The sequence below is a fragment of the Ostrea edulis genome, chromosome 7, assembly GCF_947568905.1.
Source record: "Ostrea edulis chromosome 7, xbOstEdul1.1, whole genome shotgun sequence".
Lineage (NCBI taxonomy): Eukaryota > Metazoa > Mollusca > Bivalvia > Ostreida > Ostreidae > Ostrea > Ostrea edulis.
Window position 1 is genome coordinate 5,183,100 of NC_079170.1, and position 18,502 is coordinate 5,201,601.

An 18,502-nucleotide genomic window follows, 5' to 3' on the forward strand; every position below is an offset into this window, starting at 1 on the left:
TATGCTTAGTATATGCTTAAAGTTAAGCATGGTCTTTACTTGTCTTAAGTTCTTAAGCATATTGCTTAGCAAGAACAAAATGGCTGACAGAAAACAGAGAACATTCAAACCACGAATTAATCCCTTAGAATCAATGACAGCAGCAGAACTGCAGCACAGATTTAGATTTGATCAGGAAGGAATTGAATTTATAACAGATTTAATTCAAAATGACATTATGCCTTTGACCAACAGAAATCACAGTGTACCTGCAATTGTGCAAGTCATGGTTGCCTTGAGATACTATGCTACAGGTAAGATGCAGCTATGTAGTGGTGACAACTTTGGTCTTCACCAGTCAACGGTTTCAAGAATAATTCAAAGAGTTACTACCGCTCTTGTTCAACCAAATATTGTCAAGCGATTCGTTTCCTTTCCAATGGACCCAGGAACTATTCGAAAGCACCAGGTTGACTTTTTTGCCATTGCTGGTTTCCCTGGCGTGGTTGGGGCGATTGATGGGACTCATGTGCGAATTATAGCTCCCAGTGAACACGAAGTGGAGTATGTCAACCGGAAAAACTTTCACAGTATAAATGTACAGATTGTATGTGATGCCAGTTATAAGATTTTAGACATCGTGGCAAGCTGGCCGGGAGCGACTCACGATGCCAGAATACTGAGGGAGAGTGGTCTATTTCAGCTCTTTCAACGACGTTTATTGCCCGTGAAATGCCATCTTCTCGGTGATAGCGGTTATCTGGGAAAGACTGGCTGCTGACACCTTTTTTAAATCCACAAGCTGGTCCACAGTCACGGTACAACAGGTAAGGAAATTAGGGCCTAATATATATCGGAGCACTTTGAAAAATAAACACTTATCGCTTATATTACGAGAAATATTCTCATATTCTCTAGCAGCACACCCATCATGACGAGGACGCTGCTGTTCATCCAAATTGTTGGGGTTGCTGCTTTCGGTAAACGGTACCGAGGCATTTCGACCCAGTTTAAATTCGCTCTCCCCATTCTGCATAACAAACATAGATATCATTCATGTTAACTATTACGAAAGATACAAGTCGAATTTTTGTTGTTGACATGCGTGTATCTTTAAAACTTTAGAAAAAAACATGGCAGAAAAAACATGGCTTAGGGACTAACATAGAGTACAAAAATAATAGATTAAAAAAAGAAAGAAAGAAAATATACAGCTCAAAAGTATATTCAAAACACTAACGCATTCTGGATTCTAATATCCATCTTCATGTGGATATACTTTGGAACTGCATATTTTCATTCACACACATCTCTCTTTCTTCTCTATCTATATATGAATGTAACACACACCTCTGACACCCCCCCCCCAATTATTTTTCTCAAAGTATATCTTCATTTTTAAAAGGTCGCATAAGTGCACTCTCACCCTTGTTGAGAGAACAATTGGTCACTTAAAAAGACGGTTCCATGTTCTTCATGGAGAAATACGTCAGCATCCTCAACGTGCCAGCAATGTCATCATAGCATGCGGAGTTTTACATAACATCGCAAAAATGTTCAATCTGCCCCTCCCTGACGATGATGACAACGCAGATGCTTACAATGACAATGGAAATGCCAATGACCACATAGTTGCAGATATCCAGGGTACGTAATTGATGCGTTCGAATGTTGGGATAGAAGAATACTTGCTAGCATAAAAAAAAAATGTTAAACTAGGCAATTATGTGTAATTTCGAAATTAATACAAGTATTTATTCTTTAGAAATAAAAGAAAATAATCCATACTCAAATGCATCAAGGAATCAAAGACTGTCTGAAGTTTGTAATCAGTGGCGGATCCAGAGGGGATTCGGGAGTTAGACCCCCCCCCCTTTCGTCACATGATTTTGCTAAAGAAAAGTATAAATTACGCATCTTTAAGATGTACCCCCAATTTTGAAAACCAGAATTAATTGTACCCCCCCCCCCTTCAAAATTCCTCGATCCGCCCTGGTAATAATTAGATGATGAAAAATTGTTTGAAAAATTCCTTTTTAAGTGCATGCACATTATATTTATTTAGAAGGGTCATATCGATCAAAGTTTCACATTATTCATATTTTTCTGTCATTAAGTTAAATTAAAAATTTCTCAAAATAGCAATGGCTTATACGTCACCTATGTAAGCTAACTTTCCACACTTACTTTTTCATGATTTATAAGGATCTATTCATGACCGGAAGAGGGGGGGGTGGGGGGGGGGGGGGGGTGGGGGGCAAAAAAGGGACATAACCTTTGAATAATATTACGTCATTTCAGTCGATGACGATGCATATTTCGACACTTTGTTTACTGTGTATAACTTTGTGCAGACTGCGATATTCGAATTTGTTGAGGATTTGATTGCTGAATACAGAAACAACATATGATATTGGGCCTGTTTGGATACATACTAGATGGTACGGTAAGATAACATACAATTAGGCTACCCTCGAGTGCCTAGGTCTCTATTTATTTATAAATGCGATAGTAAAGAAATATAGTTCATCATCAGCACATTATGGGGACTGGATTTAGTGCCTGTCTTGTTCGTGTATGTTTTTCAAGCAAATTTGAAATGCATACTATATATATACTATATAGATTTAATATATATTCGTTTACCCGTTTGTTTCACACTACGTCGTGCGTCTGCCAGCTCTGCTTTCCCCCTTCATCTGTATATTGTGCCATTTCTTCTCAACCTCCTCCACCGTTCGCTTGGTGTAGGAAGAGGCATTGATGGCATCTGTGATTTTCCTCCAAATCTCCCGTTTCTTTAATGTCGTAACCCCCGTTCCGAATTTAGCTCGAAGGATACTTTTATGTTCTTCTACACACTTGCTTAAAAACAAGCATTCATCTGCTGTCCAATTCGGTTTTCTTTTCTTAGTTGTCTGTAATGACTGACTCTCAACACCTTCTCTTTCTGCCATATTTTCAAGGATCAATGCAGATGCAGACGATAAAATCGGATATATCGTCATATAAAACGACATTTGATTTTTGGTCTATTTATTTTATTAACCTTACATAACACAAAAAAATATAGTATTTCATCATTTATTAGCGATACAAGAGAGACTTATCAAGAAAATGTTCAACTTCATGCAATCTGTGTTTACGGTAAAGTGAAAGCGGAAATGACGTTTGACATAGCAACGATAAACTTAAGCATATTGCGATGTACTTAGCTAAAAACAACTTAGCATGTTGCTTAGAGGTTTTATGCAACGGAACTTAAGAATCTTACTTAGCTAAGTATATACTTAAGAAGTTTAAGTATATACTTAAGAAAATTCTTAGAATTTTTATGCATACGACTCCTGGAGTCGTATGCATAAACATTCTTAAGTCCTTAAGCATATACTTAAGTATGAATTTCTTGCTTAGCAGGTTGAGATTTTACTTAGCATATTGCTTAGCAGAATGCATAAAACTTCTTAACTCTTAAGTATATGCTTAGTATATGCTTAAAGTTAAGCATGGTCTTTACTTGTCTTAAGTTCTTAAGCATATTGCTTAGCAAGAACAAAATGACTGACAGAAAACAGAGAACATTCAAACCACGAATTAATCCCTTAGAATCAATGACAGCAGCAGAACCGCAGCACATATTTAGATTTGATCAGGAAGGAATTGAATTTATAACAGATTTAATTCAAAATGACATTATGCCTTTGACCAACAGAAATCACAGTGTACCTGCAATTGTGCAAGTCATGGTTGCCTTGAGATACTATGCTACAGGTAAGATGCAGCTATGTAGTGGTGACAACTTTGGTCTTCACCAGTCAACGGTTTCAAGAATAATTCAAAGAGTTACTACCGCTCTTGTTCAACCAAATATTGTCAAGCGATTCGTTTCCTTTCCAATGGACCCAGGAACTATTCGAAAGCACCAGGTTGACTTTTTTGCCATTGCTGGTTTCCCTGGCGTGGTTGGGGCGATTGATGGAACTCATGTGCGAATTATAGCTCCCAGTGAACACGAAGTGGAGTATGTCAACCGGAAAAACTTTCACAGTATAAATGTACAGATTGTATGTGATGCCAGTTATAAGATTTTAGACATCGTGGCAAGCTGGCCGGGAGCGACTCACGATGCCAGAATACTGAGGGAGAGTGGTCTATTTCAGCTCTTTCAACGACGTTTATTGCCCGTGAAATGCCATCTTCTCGGTGATAGCGGTTATCCTGGGAAAGACTGGCTGCTGACACCTTTTTTAAATCCACAAGCTGGTCCACAGTCACGGTACAACAGGTAAGGAAATTAGGGCCTAATATAAATCGGAGCACTTTGAAAAATAAACACTTATCGCTTATATTACGAGAAATATTCTCATATTCTCTAACAGCACACCCATCATGATGAGGACACTGCTGTTCATCCAAATTGTTGGGGTTGCTGCTTTCGGTAAACGGTACCGAGGCATTTCGACCCAGTTTAAATTCGCTCGCCCCATTCTGCATAACAAACATAGATATCATTCATGTTAACTATTACGAAAGATACAAGTCGAATTTTTGTTGTTGACATGCGTGTATCTTTAAAACTTTAGAAAAAACATGGCTTAGGGACTAACATAGAGTACAAAAATAATAGATTAAAAAAAAGAAAGAAAGAAAATATACAACTCAAAAGTATATTCAAAACACTAACGCATTCTGGATTCTAATATCCATCTTCATGTGGATATACTTTGGAACTGCATATTTTCATTCACACACATCTCTCTTTCTTCTCTATCTATATATGAATGTAACACACACCTCTGACACCCCCCCCCCCCCCCCAATTATTTTTCTCAAAGTATATCTTCATTTTTAAAAGGTCGCATAAGTGCACTTGCACCCTTGTTGAGAGAACAATTGGTCACTTAAAAAGACGGTTCCATGTTCTTCATGGAGAAATACGTCAGCATCCTCAACGTGCCAGCAATGTCATCATAGCATGCGGAGTTTTACATAACATCGCAAAAATGTTCAATCTGCCCCTCCCTGACGATGATGACAACGCAGAGGCTTACAATGACAATGGAAATGCCAATGACCACATGGCTGCAGATATCCAGGGTACAGATGGTCGAGCTTACAGAAATCACATTGTTTCTGCTCATTTTATGTAAACAGGTATGTGGTCACTGCGTAACAGTAAATGAAAAGATACAAATAATTAAAAAAGTACTGGCAGCATTATTTAATTCAAGATTATAGAACTATTTGATAATTACTAAATGTGAGTAAATTCGTGTCAAAGCGCTTATAATTCACTACTTGTATCTACTCCTTCAATTCTTTCAATCTGAAGTCGTATAAACTTGTTTCGGAGGGTGAGATTCTCAATTTCTAGTTCTAGCTTCTGCTTTTGCAGATGCGGGTCAATTACGGTGTGGGTGCAAACATTGGTAGGACATGCGTTTGGCTGTGGGACAGTAACAAAGTTTATTTGTTGCTGCCCATCTCCAGATTCACTGGTGCTGATGACATGGAGATCTTGAGTCACAAGGCCATCTGATTCACTGAAATAAAAGGAATCGAATTCTTATACATGGATAAAAAAAATTTTTTTTTTCAATTTTCAATCCAAGAATTAAGAAATGGTGTATAAAATTCCTGAACATACATCGTACTCGCTGTGGTTTCCGTGCTGATCTTTGGTCTGTCGAGCATTAGATATGTTGTGTCAACTGTACCAGGGATCCCACTGATACTTATATTGTTGGTACCAATAACACTCCCAACTGCTTCTGCTAATGGCGTTAAAGGTTTTCCCGCTGGTCCACCGCCTACAAAATTAAACAAAATACGCTGGTGCCAAAACAAGTAATGATAAATAATGTAGTATAATTCTAATGTTATTTATTACAATTGTTTTGATTGGACAAAAACAAATCTAATCGTGAATTTACACATCAATAAATCCCAAAACGCTATGCATACGTACATGCACTCGCCTGAAAACAAATAACACAGTGCGGGAAAACTATTCAAATTTTTGAAATTGATAATACAGGGAATCAAACATTATTTTTTTTTGGAAGAATTTATTATGTGTAAATTCTGAACATTTTACACACAAACTTAACATAAAAGTGCCTTGCACTTTTACTCCGTTTGTGAGTAAAATGTCCAGAGTTTACACATCGATAAATTCTTTAAAAAGAATGTTCAATCCTATAATATATCTATCAATCGATATTGCACATAGAGATGGTAGCAGCTTGGACCGGTTGCCTAATGGGGGAGGGGGGGGGATAATTGATGCGTTCGAATGTTGGGATAGAAGAATACTTGCTAGTATAAAAAAAATGCTAAACTAGTCAATTATGTGTAATTTCGAAATTAATGCAAGTATTTATTCTTTAGAAATAAAAGAAAATAATTCATACTCAAATGCATCAAGGAATCAAAGACTGTCTGAAGTTTGTAATCAGTGGTGGATCCAGAGGGGATCCGGGAGTTAGACCCCCCCTTTCGTCACATGATTTTGCTAAAGAAAAGTATAAACTACGCATCTTTAAGATCTACCCCCAATTTTGAAAACCAGAATTAATTGTACCCCCCCCCCCTTCAAAATTCCTCGATCCGCCCTGGTAATAATTAGATGATGAAAAATTGTTTGAAAAATTCCTTTTTAAGTGCCTGTATTGCATAGATAGGGCCAGCTTTGGGTGGGTAGTTATTGAGAAAAAAAATCACACATCATAATAATTATGTATTTTCTGTATAATCTAGAAAACACACAGCTTGTTGAACATAATTCAAATCAAACCACAAACCATGGGACATCCTATATTTATTTCTACATTACAAAGTCTTACTTATTCTATCAAATTTAAGATGAAATCACCAAGGTTGTTTTTTTAATTAGTCATTAGGTAAATTAAATCAAGGTAGATCTATTCTCATTCTGAACTTTTGTCATAATTTAGAGATTTCATAGTTAAAAAAGCAGGTGTCCGCGTAGGGCGGAGTTAGCGCTCTCGCTTCTACAGTAACAGTTGTGACCCGAGTTCGATCCCCTAGTGCCAATATCCGTGCATCAAAGGGTCCCGTTGCAAATCAATTTCGAGCTTCCGTGGGTTATCCCTGTACTTTATGCATGCACATTATATTTATTTAGAAGGGTCATATCGATCAAAGGTTTTACATTATTCATATTTTTCTGTCATTAAGTTAAATTAAAAATTTCTCAAAATAGCAATGGCTTATACGTCACCTATGTAAGCTAACTTTCCACACTTACTTTTTCATGATTTATAAGGATCTATTCATGACCGGAAGAGGGGGGGGGGCAAAAAAGGGACATAACCTTTGAATAATATTACGTCATTTCAGTCAATGACGATGCATATTTCGACATTTTGTTTACTGTTTATAACTTTGTGCAGACTGCGATATTCGAATTTGTTGAGGATTTGATTGCTGAATACAGAAACAACATATGATATTGGGCCTGTTTGGATACACACTAGATGGTACGGTAAGATAACATACAATTAGGCTACCATCGAGTGCCTAGGTCTCTATTTATTTATAAATGCGATAGTAAAGAAATATAGTTCATCATCAGCACATTACGGGGAATGGATTTAGTGCCTGTCTTGTTCGTGTATGTTTTTCAAGCAAATTTGAAATGCATACTATAGGCCTATATATACTATATAGATTTAATATATATTCGTTTACCCGTTTGTTTCACACTACGTCGTGCGTCTGCCAGCTCTGCTTTCCCCTTCATCTGTATATTGTGCCATTTCTTATCAACCTCCTCCACCGTTCGCTTGGTGGAGGAAGAGGCATTGATGGCATCTGTGATTTTCCTCCAAATCTCCCGTTTCTTTAATGTCGTAACCCCCGTTCCGAATTTAGCTCGAAGGATACTTTTATGTTCGTCTACACACTTGCTTAAAAACAAGCATTCATCTGCTGTCCAATTCGGTTTTCTTTTCTTAGTTGTCTGTAATGACTGACTCTCAACACCTTCTCTTTCTGCCATATTTTCAAGGATCAATGCAGATGCAGACGATAAAATCGGATATAACGTCATATAAAACGACATTTCATTTTTGGTCTATTTATTTTATTAACCTTGCATAACACAAAAAATTATAGTATTCCATCATTTATTAGCGATACAAGAGAGACTTATCAAGAAAATGTTCAACTCCATGCAATCTGTGTTTACGGTAAAGTGAAAGCGGAAATGACGTTTGACATAGCAACGATAAACTTAAGCACATTGCGATGTACTTAGCTAAAAACAACTAAGCATGTTGCTTAGAGGTTTTATGCAACGGAACTTAAGAATCTTACTTAGCTAAGTATATACTTAAGAAATTTAAGTATATACTTAAGAAAATTCTTAGAATTTTTATGCATACGACTCCTGAAGGGAAGAGGGCATGTAAGAGACCGAAAACAACCTGGAGAGGAACAGTAGAAGCAGAAAGAAAGATTGCAGAATGAAGAAACTGGAATGAGATCAAGATGGTAGCAATAGAACAGAGTGGATTGGAAAGAGTCTCAGCCCCATGTGTTTTGGCATGGAGAGAACTAAGTAATGTCTAGATTGTTGGAGATAGGATGACCAGGAATATGAATGGATGTGCTGGAAACTGTACTAAGACCCTGATGTATTTGGATAGATTTACATACCATCCTGTTTTTACTATGCAAAACTTGAAAAAAAAATCCTCAACTCATACTGTAGCTGACATTGTACTTATTAATATCTCAAATGAACATATTTTTAGACATACGATATCTATACTACGGAGTCCATGTACATTTACACAATGGATAAGAGGTTATGATATATGTGTGGAATCTTTTCCTATGGTATGCACATGTTAGCACATTAGTTTAAATGATAATGTATGTCTTATGACTATGGAAGAAAATGTGTTGAAAACAGAATATGTGTCTAGAGGAGTTGTTGCCCTTGAATGTAATTCATTATTTACATGGGGTTGAAAAATAATCCAGCACACAATAGTACTAAATGCATTATGTTAAAATACATTTATGAATGGTATAAGTGATACTGTAAATTACAGATTAATACACTTTGTGAAATCATATTATTGTTATGTTTAATAAATTACAAGGCTGCACATTTGTACATTTTACAATATAATATTCTTCACTGTGGTATCAAATTCCCTTAACCTAATTTAAGAGTTACATAGTCATTAACAGCAAGTTAATTATGATATGCTATGTAGTTTGTCAAAGGGCATTAGCTGTGAAAGTGATGACATCCTTTTTATTAAAAATTTCTCAATCGTGGTGCATTGAGTCGTTGTCATAATAGATACAACACCTCTGTATATATATTTTATTTCTATTTCATACAGGAATATGAGGAAGACCAAATTTGTGTATTTTTTAATTCACCGAAATTAAATCGCCAAATAACTATAGAAAATAATGGTTAATAGATAATGTTTTATTTTTCTCATTTTGTTTTTCTCATTAAAGTACATTTATTCACGTCTTGTCCTGAGGAGTATAGTACATAGATACGAATTCGACTTATTTCACATCACACAGAGGGAGATTGGTCTAGTGTCTAAAAATAGAAACTTAAGTTTATATACCGTGTCCAAAATATAAAAACTTAAGTTTATACAGGGTGTCTCAAATATAGAATTTTGTCTTATTTGACATCACTCAGAGGTAGGTAGGTATAATGTAAAAGTAAAGTAAAGTGAGTTTTATTTAAAGTCCGCACTATATACATTGATTTGTCAAATCAATCACAAGCTCTGTAGAGCTTTTTAACCGACTATCACAAACATTCATGTCAAGGTCAAAGACACATAGCATGCATGTACACATATACACAGATTAACCATATGGAGAAATTCTAACCACTTTATTCATGAGCTTGATATCAGGTGATCTTAAGGTTATGAATATTCATTAAGTGCGTAACTTTATCAGAAATTATTTTACCGCGTACATTTAATTGTAATCATGGTGTAAAAATTAATTTTTAAAAATTGAAAAGTTTTGACAACACAATATTTGAAACACGAGCTGAATTTAAAAACAAAATATACTCCCCGGCACGTACATATTTGTCCACATAATATTACACAAATAGGATCCTGTTCGGTAAGTCAATGTATATAACATAGCCCCCCTCCCCCTAGACAACAACATACAGATCATCGGGCGATCCCACCTTTACCAAGCAATATTCTATCTCAAGTATTAATATTCATTTTAACTGCAGTTACGAATACATATTCACTAATAAATGTTTCCTTTATTTTGAAAATGGATCAAGTTCAGTGAAGCATCATATTTACATAAATGTTGGTTTCCGAAATCATTTAAACATGTTGTAGGTATCCCTTAGAGGGCTTCGTGACGTCAGTACAAGTGTCAAGGACAGAAAAAATCATGACATTTCTATTCATCAAACGAATACATGGGAATGACTGCATTTTCTAAACTTGATTTTCCCCATAGATGTCTCTTTGCCGAAATGCTAAAAATGCCGAAAACGGTGGTTTTGATTCAAAAACGAACTTTTTTGAGAAATAATTCAATAAATCTGTGAACAGATTCCGGAAAAACATATGTCAATTTGTCGTTTCCGATGCTGGAATTAGTGATCGTTATTTTGTATCCGTTGCTTTTTGAACTTTTTGTGATTTTCAAAGATTCTTGAAATGCTTATAATGGATTAAATGGGGCTCTTCGATTCAAAACTTTAACTATAAATGGAACTCCGAATTTTGTATCAGTTACATGCAAGGTGAAGATAACGAACAGTGATCAATCTCATAACCCCTACAAGCAATACAAATTAGATAGTTGGGCAAACACGGACCCCTGGACACACCAGAGGTGGGATCAGGTGTTGAAAGTTGTTTCATTGAAGAGATACGAACATGAAGAATGGGGTATGGTGCTGGAAACGTGTGTTTATGCAGAGGTTAGTTTACAATTGTGATTTTACATATTTTTCTCTATTAATTGCTTTACGTAATTTGACAGATAGTTCGAATTCCAAGATGGCGGCATGCAAATTAGCCAAATGGTAAGAATTTCTCCATATGCTGTAACGACTGTTGGATGTATATTATAAAATCTATGATAAGACACCAAGAAGGTATCTACCCGGTACCTATGAGGCTCGTTACAATAATAGGGTTCGAATGTACCTATCTATATCAATGAAGAAAATGTATAATAGTTAATACAATAATTTATTGATAGTATCAAAAACACAAGTATAGTCACAGTTCAATTGCTCGGCTAAAATGTCTTAGTAATAAAACACTGATGGAAATCCGGTATTGATCGGTGCCCGGTGCTACTAGGTGTCCGGTGTAATTAATTGTCCGGTGTTGGGTGCTACAGGTGTAGTCGTTCTCGAACACTACGACTAGTCTAATATTCTACTAGATTACAATGGCATCAGAATTACAACCTGAACTAATTTAATTATACGTAAAATCCAACCCCAACATCTATAGCATATCATGCATATAGAACATTGTTAAACTAAGTACGATATCTAAGTAACTCGGTGCAAGGTGCTTCTGCACCGACTCTAAAACTACTCCGTGCGTCTAAACTACTAAAGTCCACCACCCTAAATCTATAACACCGTCATAGACTATATATTCGATGAACAGGGATATATCATATGCATGCCATGCAAATTTACCGCTACCAAGTATACATTCATACAGAAGATATAATTAATCAATTCTAAATTCAACGCACCTGAAATGTGCGGTGACGGTGCAACTTTGCACCGAACTATAAACTTATCTAAGTTTTCTAATTTATATTAGATCCAACTAGATCCGTTGAAATAACAATAACTTTAATAACTATAAACTATAAAATATAACTAGTAACTAACTGGGAGAGACCTTGCGTGTCTCCCAGGGACAGAACCCCGAGTGCACCGACTATCAAGTTTCACGACAAGAATTAATATTAATTTCTAAGTACTCAATAAATTTACTATACTTTAATTCTCTAAAATTCCCTTTCTTGTACTATCTAGATAATCTAAATAAGCTACGTATTTTAATACTTAAAGTATTTGCTAAAATAAAGGAAATACCTCAACTTCGGTGCAGCAGTCGGTGCCAAACTTCGTAATGTAATATATTTTTGCGGAATTCTGTCGCCGCGGACTATGATTCGCGGCTTTTATATCTTGACGCAATGGTGCAGCTGATTACGTCATGTACTGTACCTAACACTCCTAAAACATGCTTTTCTCAATAAAGTGAGATTTTCTGACTTACTAATATAATTCGTATATAACTTGGTAATTTATCTATGATTTTTAATGTAATCTAAGCATTTTATCTATAAAGTTTCGTTTCTAAAACTTGAAGTGTCGACGTGTCCTTCCTAAATCCGGAAAATATCCGTCCCTATCATACGGATTCTGTAATTATCGTGCGAAAAGCATTTCCTGTCTCTACGTCTAATGACATCCAGGTAATAAACAAATGAGAATTTCTAACACTTTTAAGTGATATCAGTCTTAAACTCTATCGGAATCATCCTAATGCAAGGTGAAGATAACGAACAGTGATCAATCTTATAATTCCTACAAGCAATACAAAATAGATAGTTGGGCAAACACGGACCCCTGGACACACCAGAGGTGGGATCAGGTGCCTAGGAGGAGTAAGCATCCCCTGTTGACCGGTCACACCCGCCGTGAGCCCCATATCCTGATCAGGTAAACGGAGTTATCCGCAGTCAAAATCAGTGTGCCAAGAACGGCTTAACAATCGGTATGAAACACGTCAGACAGCATAAAAGTATATCTCACGGGCGCAACAATGCAAAAGAATACAAAATAAAAACAAAACATTTCATGCAAGAATATATAGATGGAAGAAAGCATAGGATTCAGAGGAAGAAATAAAATACTACAAGCAAGAGTAGATGTATATAATAATCATCATCAAAATTCAAGCCAATACCGTATTAGCAATGTTTGTTGCTAATGTTGCGAAAAGTGTAAGCTGTTTCAAATAGAAAGGTGGATAAATAGTATAAGAATTTTGAAAATAATTTAAATATAATTAAAATCAATAATGGTAGTAAATTAATCGTATAAATATTTACGGTGTCTAAGATATAGTATATAGAAATTTTACTCATTTCACAACACTCAGAGGTAGGTACAGAAATTTGACTTATTTTACATCACTGAGGGGTAGGATTTAAATATTTGACTTAATTCACATTACTCAGTAGATATAGAACGTTTTCTTATTTCAAATCACTTGGACGTAGGTTTTAAATATTTGACTTATTTCACATCACTTAGAGGTTGGTAAGTTCATGTACGGTGTTTACAATATAGGAGATTAAAAATTTAACTTATTTCACGTCACTCAGAAGTAGGTATGCAAGGTGAAGATAACGAACAGTGATCAATCTCATAACTCCTACAAGCAATACAAATTAGATAGTTGGGCAAACACGGACCCCTGGACACACCAGAGGTGGGATCAGGTGCCTAGGAGGAGTAAGCATCCCCTGTTGACCGGTCACACCCGCCGTGAGCCCCATATCCTGATCAGGTAAACGGAGTTATCCGCAGTCAAAATCAGTGTGCCAAGAACGGCTTAACAATCAGAAGTAGGTATGGGATTTTTTTCTTATTTCACATCACTCAGAGGTAGATGGGTTAAAGTCCGATGTCAAAGACACAGAATATAGAAATTGGAATTATTTCACACCACTCAGAAGTAGGTAAATTCATGTACGGTGTCTAAGACATAAAGATATAGAAATTCGACTTATTTCACATCACTCAGAGGTAGATATAGATAATTTTCTTATTTAGCATCACTCAGAGGTAGGTTTTAAATATTTGACTTATTTCACATCAATCGGAGGTAGGTGGGTTCATGTACGATGTTTAAAATATAGGAGATAAAAATGTGACTTATTTCACATCACTCAGAGGTAGGTAGATAAAAGTCCCATGTCTAAGACACACAATATAGAAATTCGACTTATTTCACATCACTCAGAGGTAGGTTTTAAATATTCGACTTATTTCACGTCACTCTGAGGTAGGTTTTAAATAGTTGACTTATTTCACATCACTTTGATGTAGGTTCGAAATATTTCACTTATTTCACATCACTCAGAGCTAGGTAGATTACAGTCCGATGTCAACGATACACAATATAGAAATTCGACTTATTTCGTATCACTCAGAAGTAGGAAAGTTCATGTATTTGTCCAAGGCATAGGATATAAAAATCTGACTTATTTCACTTCACTCTGAGGTAGGTTTTAAAAATTGGACTGATTTCACATCACTCAGAGGTAGTTATAGAAAGTTTTCTTATTTCACGTCACTCAGAAGTAGGTTTTAAATATTCGACTTATTTCACATCACTCAGAAGTAGGTTTTAAATATTTCACTTATTTCACATCACTCAGAAGTAGGTTTTAAATATTTCACTTATTTCACATCACTCAGAAGTAGATAAGTTCATGTACAGTGTCTGAGACATCGATTATAAAATTTGACTTATTTCACATCACTCTGAGGTAAGTTTTAAAAATTTGACTATTTCACATCATTCAGAAGTAGGTAGATAAAAGTTAGATGTCTAAGACACACAATAAAGAAATTCGACTTATTTCACATCACTCAGAAGTAGGTAGTTTCATGTACGATGTCGAAGACATAGGATATATAAATTTGACTTATTTCACATCACTCAGAGGTAGATTTTAAATATTTGACTTATTTCACATCACTCAGAGGTAGGTAGATTAAAATCCGATGTCAACGATACACAATATACAAATTCGACTTATTTCGTATCACTTAGAAGTAGGAAAGTTCATGTATCTGTGTAAGACATAGGATATAAGATCCTGACTTATTTTACATCACTCAGAGGTAGGTTTTAAAAGTTCGACTTATTTCACATCACTCAGAGGTAGGTTTTAAAAATTTGATTTATTTTACATCCCTCAGAAGTAGGCAAGTTCATGTACAGTGTCTGACACATAGATTATAAAATTCTGATTTATTTCATATCACTCGGAGGTAGGTAGGTTCATGTACGATGTTTAAAATATCGGAGATAAAAATTTCACATCACTCAGAGGTAAGTAGAAAAAAGTCCGATGTCTAAGACACAATATAGAAATTCGACTTATTTCACATCACTCAGAAGTAGGTAGTTTCATGTACGATGTCTCAGACATAGGATGTATAAATTTGACTTATTTCACATCACTCTGATGTAGGTTCGAAATATTTCACTTATTTCACATCACTCAGAGGTAGGTAGATTACAGTTCGATGTCAACGATACACAATATAGAAATTCGACTTATTTCGTATCACTCAGAATTATGAAAGTTCATGTATTTGTCCAAGGCATAGGATATAAAAATCTGACTTATTTCACATCACTCAGAGGTAGGTTTTAAATATTTGACTTATTTCACATCACTCAGAGGTAAGTTTTAAATATTTGACTTATTTCACATCACTCAGAAGGAGGTTTTAAATATACTTATTTCACATCACTCAGAGGTAGGTAAGTTCATATACGGTGTTTACAATATAGGAGATTAAAATTTGACTTATTTCACATCACTCAGAGGTAGATTTTAAAGATTGGACTAATTTCACATCACCCAGAGGTAGGTTTTAAATATTTGACTTATTTCACATCATACAGAGGTAGATAGGTAGGTTCATGTACAGTGTTAAAATATAGGATATACATGTAGAAATTTGACTTCTTTCACATCACTCAGAAGTATAGAAATTTGACTTGTTTCACATCACTATAATTACAGTGTATATCAGTTATCATTCACAGCAGAAGTTTTCACACATCAGGATCTTTTTTTAAATATCAGACTCTCTTTCAGCACATCAGTTCTTTTCACCACATCATTTATCTTGCACATATAGGACACGTGCTATGGAGGGGAGGTGACAATGACAGTGAGATGGCGTTAGGTTGGACACCAGAAGGGAAGAGGGCATTTAAGAGACCGAAAACAACCTGGAGAGGAACAGTAAAAGCAGAAAGAAAGATTGCAGAATGAAGAAACTGGAATGAGATCCAGATGGAAGCAATAGAACAGAGTGGATTGGAAAGAGTCTCAGCCCCATGTGTTCTGGCATGGAGAGAACTAAGTAATGTCTAGATTGTTGGAGATAGGATGACCAGGAATATGAATGGATGTGCAGGAAACTGTACTAAGACCCTGATGTATTTGGATAGATTTACATACCATCCTGATTTTGCTATGCAAAACTTGAAAAAAATCCTCAACTCATACTGTAGCTGACATTGTACTTATTAATATCTCAAATGAACATATTTTTAGATATATGATATCTAAACTACGGAGTCCATGTACATTTACACAATAGATAATAGGTAATGATATATGTGTGGAATCTTTTCCTATGGTATGCACGTTAACACATTAGTTTAAATGATAATGTATGTCTTATGACTATGGAAGAAAATGTGTTGAAAACAGAATATGTGTCTAGAGGAGTTGTTGCCCTTGAATGTAATTCATTATTTACATGGGGTTGAAAACTAATCCAGCACACAATAGTACTAAATACATTATGTTAAAATACATTTATGAATGGTATAAGTGATACTGTAAATTACTGATTAATCCACTTTGTCAAATCATATTATTGTTATGTTTAATAAATTACAAGGCTGCACATTTGTACATTTTACAATATAATATTCTTCACTGTGGTATCAAATTCCCTTAACCTAATTTAAGAGTTACATAGTCATTAATAGCAAGTTAATTATGATATGCTATGTAGTTTGTCAAAGGGCATTAGCTGTGAAAGTGATGACATCCTTTTTATTAAAAATTTCTCAATGGTATAGAAATATATATGAATGCCTAATAAAACATTTATTTTGTACAAAAACAAGAGAAAGCTAATAAAACAACGATAGATTGCCACTTTTAGTGTACAGAAATACATCAGGAAGAATTATTGTCTTGCAAGACAATAATTATTTAATTACCAAAATTCATGTGATATTTATAACATACATGTGCCTGTTTTGAGGTTAAAAGGTGTTTGAAATAATTAAATACTGGTGTTATTACTGAAATATACATGTATGATATGGAGCAATTTTCATTTAATCAAATTGTTGGTATCAAAATGACAGCTAATGCCCCTTTAAGAATAACTATCTTCAATGCACATCATAATGACTTTGTTTAGCTTGAAAGAATATTGGCTATAAGGAATCTTGATCATAAATATCAAAAATATTTTTAATTTCACACAAGGTGTTCCTTATAAACACGCATAAAATCATGATTATAGTACATTGACTCTTGTGTGTTTCAATCTGTTAGACTTTCCCATTTTATTGCATTTTTTGAAAGTTGTGTTAAAAGGATTGGTGGTCTTGAAAAAGGATGTTGTAGTGAACAGCAAAGGTTAACTGCTATTCAAGAGTCTGTGTACCTAGTCACCAAGGGCAGGGATAGAGGTCGTGTGGTTCTGCATTTCTTAGGGCCAGTTAAGGGGCTAAAAGAATAGTGTTAATGACAATTATTTCCATGAATAATGAGAGACATCTCCCATCTCTTGTTAAAGTGTTCTTCTTTAAAGAGTTTGTGGTAGATGAGAAATACTTTATTCGATGCAAAAAGACACCAAATTAAAAGTGGAGCTTGTTGATCCTTAGTGACATCCCTGTCATTATCTTCCATGCAGTCTTTCATGTGTCTTATAATTTAAGCTGTGCAAACACTAGTGCTTGCATAATGCACAGACACGTGAAGTGTGGGTAGTGTACAGATGTTGTGTACACATCACCACCCCTCTACTGTCTACAAAACATATACCTGTAGAACCAGTAACATCACCAGAATATGTTATTTCCCCACCGATCACCTTCATAAATGCTAGTTCAGATCACTCAGAAGTAGGTTGTCGTTCGGAATGCCCTCTGTTTTTCATTTTCGTTCGGGCTCGTGGTGCATTGAGTCGTTGTCATAATACATACAATACATCTGTATATATATTTTATTTCTATTTCATACAGGAATATGAGGAAGACCAAATTTGTGTGTTTTTTAATTCACCGAAATTAAATCGCCAAATAACTATAGAAAATAATGGTTAATAGATAATGCTTTATTTTTCTCATTTTGTTTTTCTCATTAAAATACATTTATTCACGTCTTGTCCTGAGGAGTATAATACATAGATACGAATTCGACTTATTTCACATCACACAGAGGGAGATTGGTCTAGTGTCTAAAAATAGAAACTTAAGTTTATATACCGTGTCCAAAATATAAAAACTTAAGTTTATATAGGGTGTCTCAAATATAGAATTTTGTCTTATTTGACATTACTCAGAGGTAGGTAGGTATAATGTAAAAGTAAAGTGAATTTTATTTAAAGTCGGCACTATATACATTCAACAAATCAATCACAAGC

The 18,502-nt window shown here is 35.1% G+C and overlaps 3 protein-coding genes across 3 annotated transcripts; 2 read left to right on the forward strand and 1 right to left on the reverse strand.

Annotated features, from left to right (window-relative positions):
- The first annotated feature begins 79 nt into the window (after window positions 1-79).
- On the forward strand, window positions 80-760 carry LOC130047593 (putative nuclease HARBI1). Its single transcript, XM_056142921.1, has one exon. It carries the CDS (start codon window positions 80-82, stop codon window positions 758-760), a length of 681 nt encoding a protein of 226 aa, XP_055998896.1.
- A 2,776-nt stretch (window positions 761-3,536) lies between these two features.
- Window positions 3,537-4,268, forward strand: LOC130047594 (putative nuclease HARBI1). The gene has a single exon (XM_056142922.1). It carries the CDS (start codon window positions 3,537-3,539, stop codon window positions 4,266-4,268), a length of 732 nt encoding a protein of 243 aa, XP_055998897.1.
- An 871-nt stretch (window positions 4,269-5,139) lies between these two features.
- On the reverse strand, window positions 5,140-8,046 carry LOC130047726 (myb-related transcription factor, partner of profilin-like). Its single transcript, XM_056143108.1, has 3 exons — window positions 7,693-8,046; window positions 5,627-5,789; window positions 5,140-5,522 (listed from the first exon to the last, which is right to left on the reverse strand). Exons 1-3 carry the CDS (start codon window positions 8,000-8,002, stop codon window positions 5,264-5,266), a joined length of 732 nt encoding a protein of 243 aa, XP_055999083.1. The 5' UTR covers window positions 8,003-8,046; the 3' UTR covers window positions 5,140-5,263.
- Between the last annotated feature and the right edge of the window lie 10,456 nt (window positions 8,047-18,502).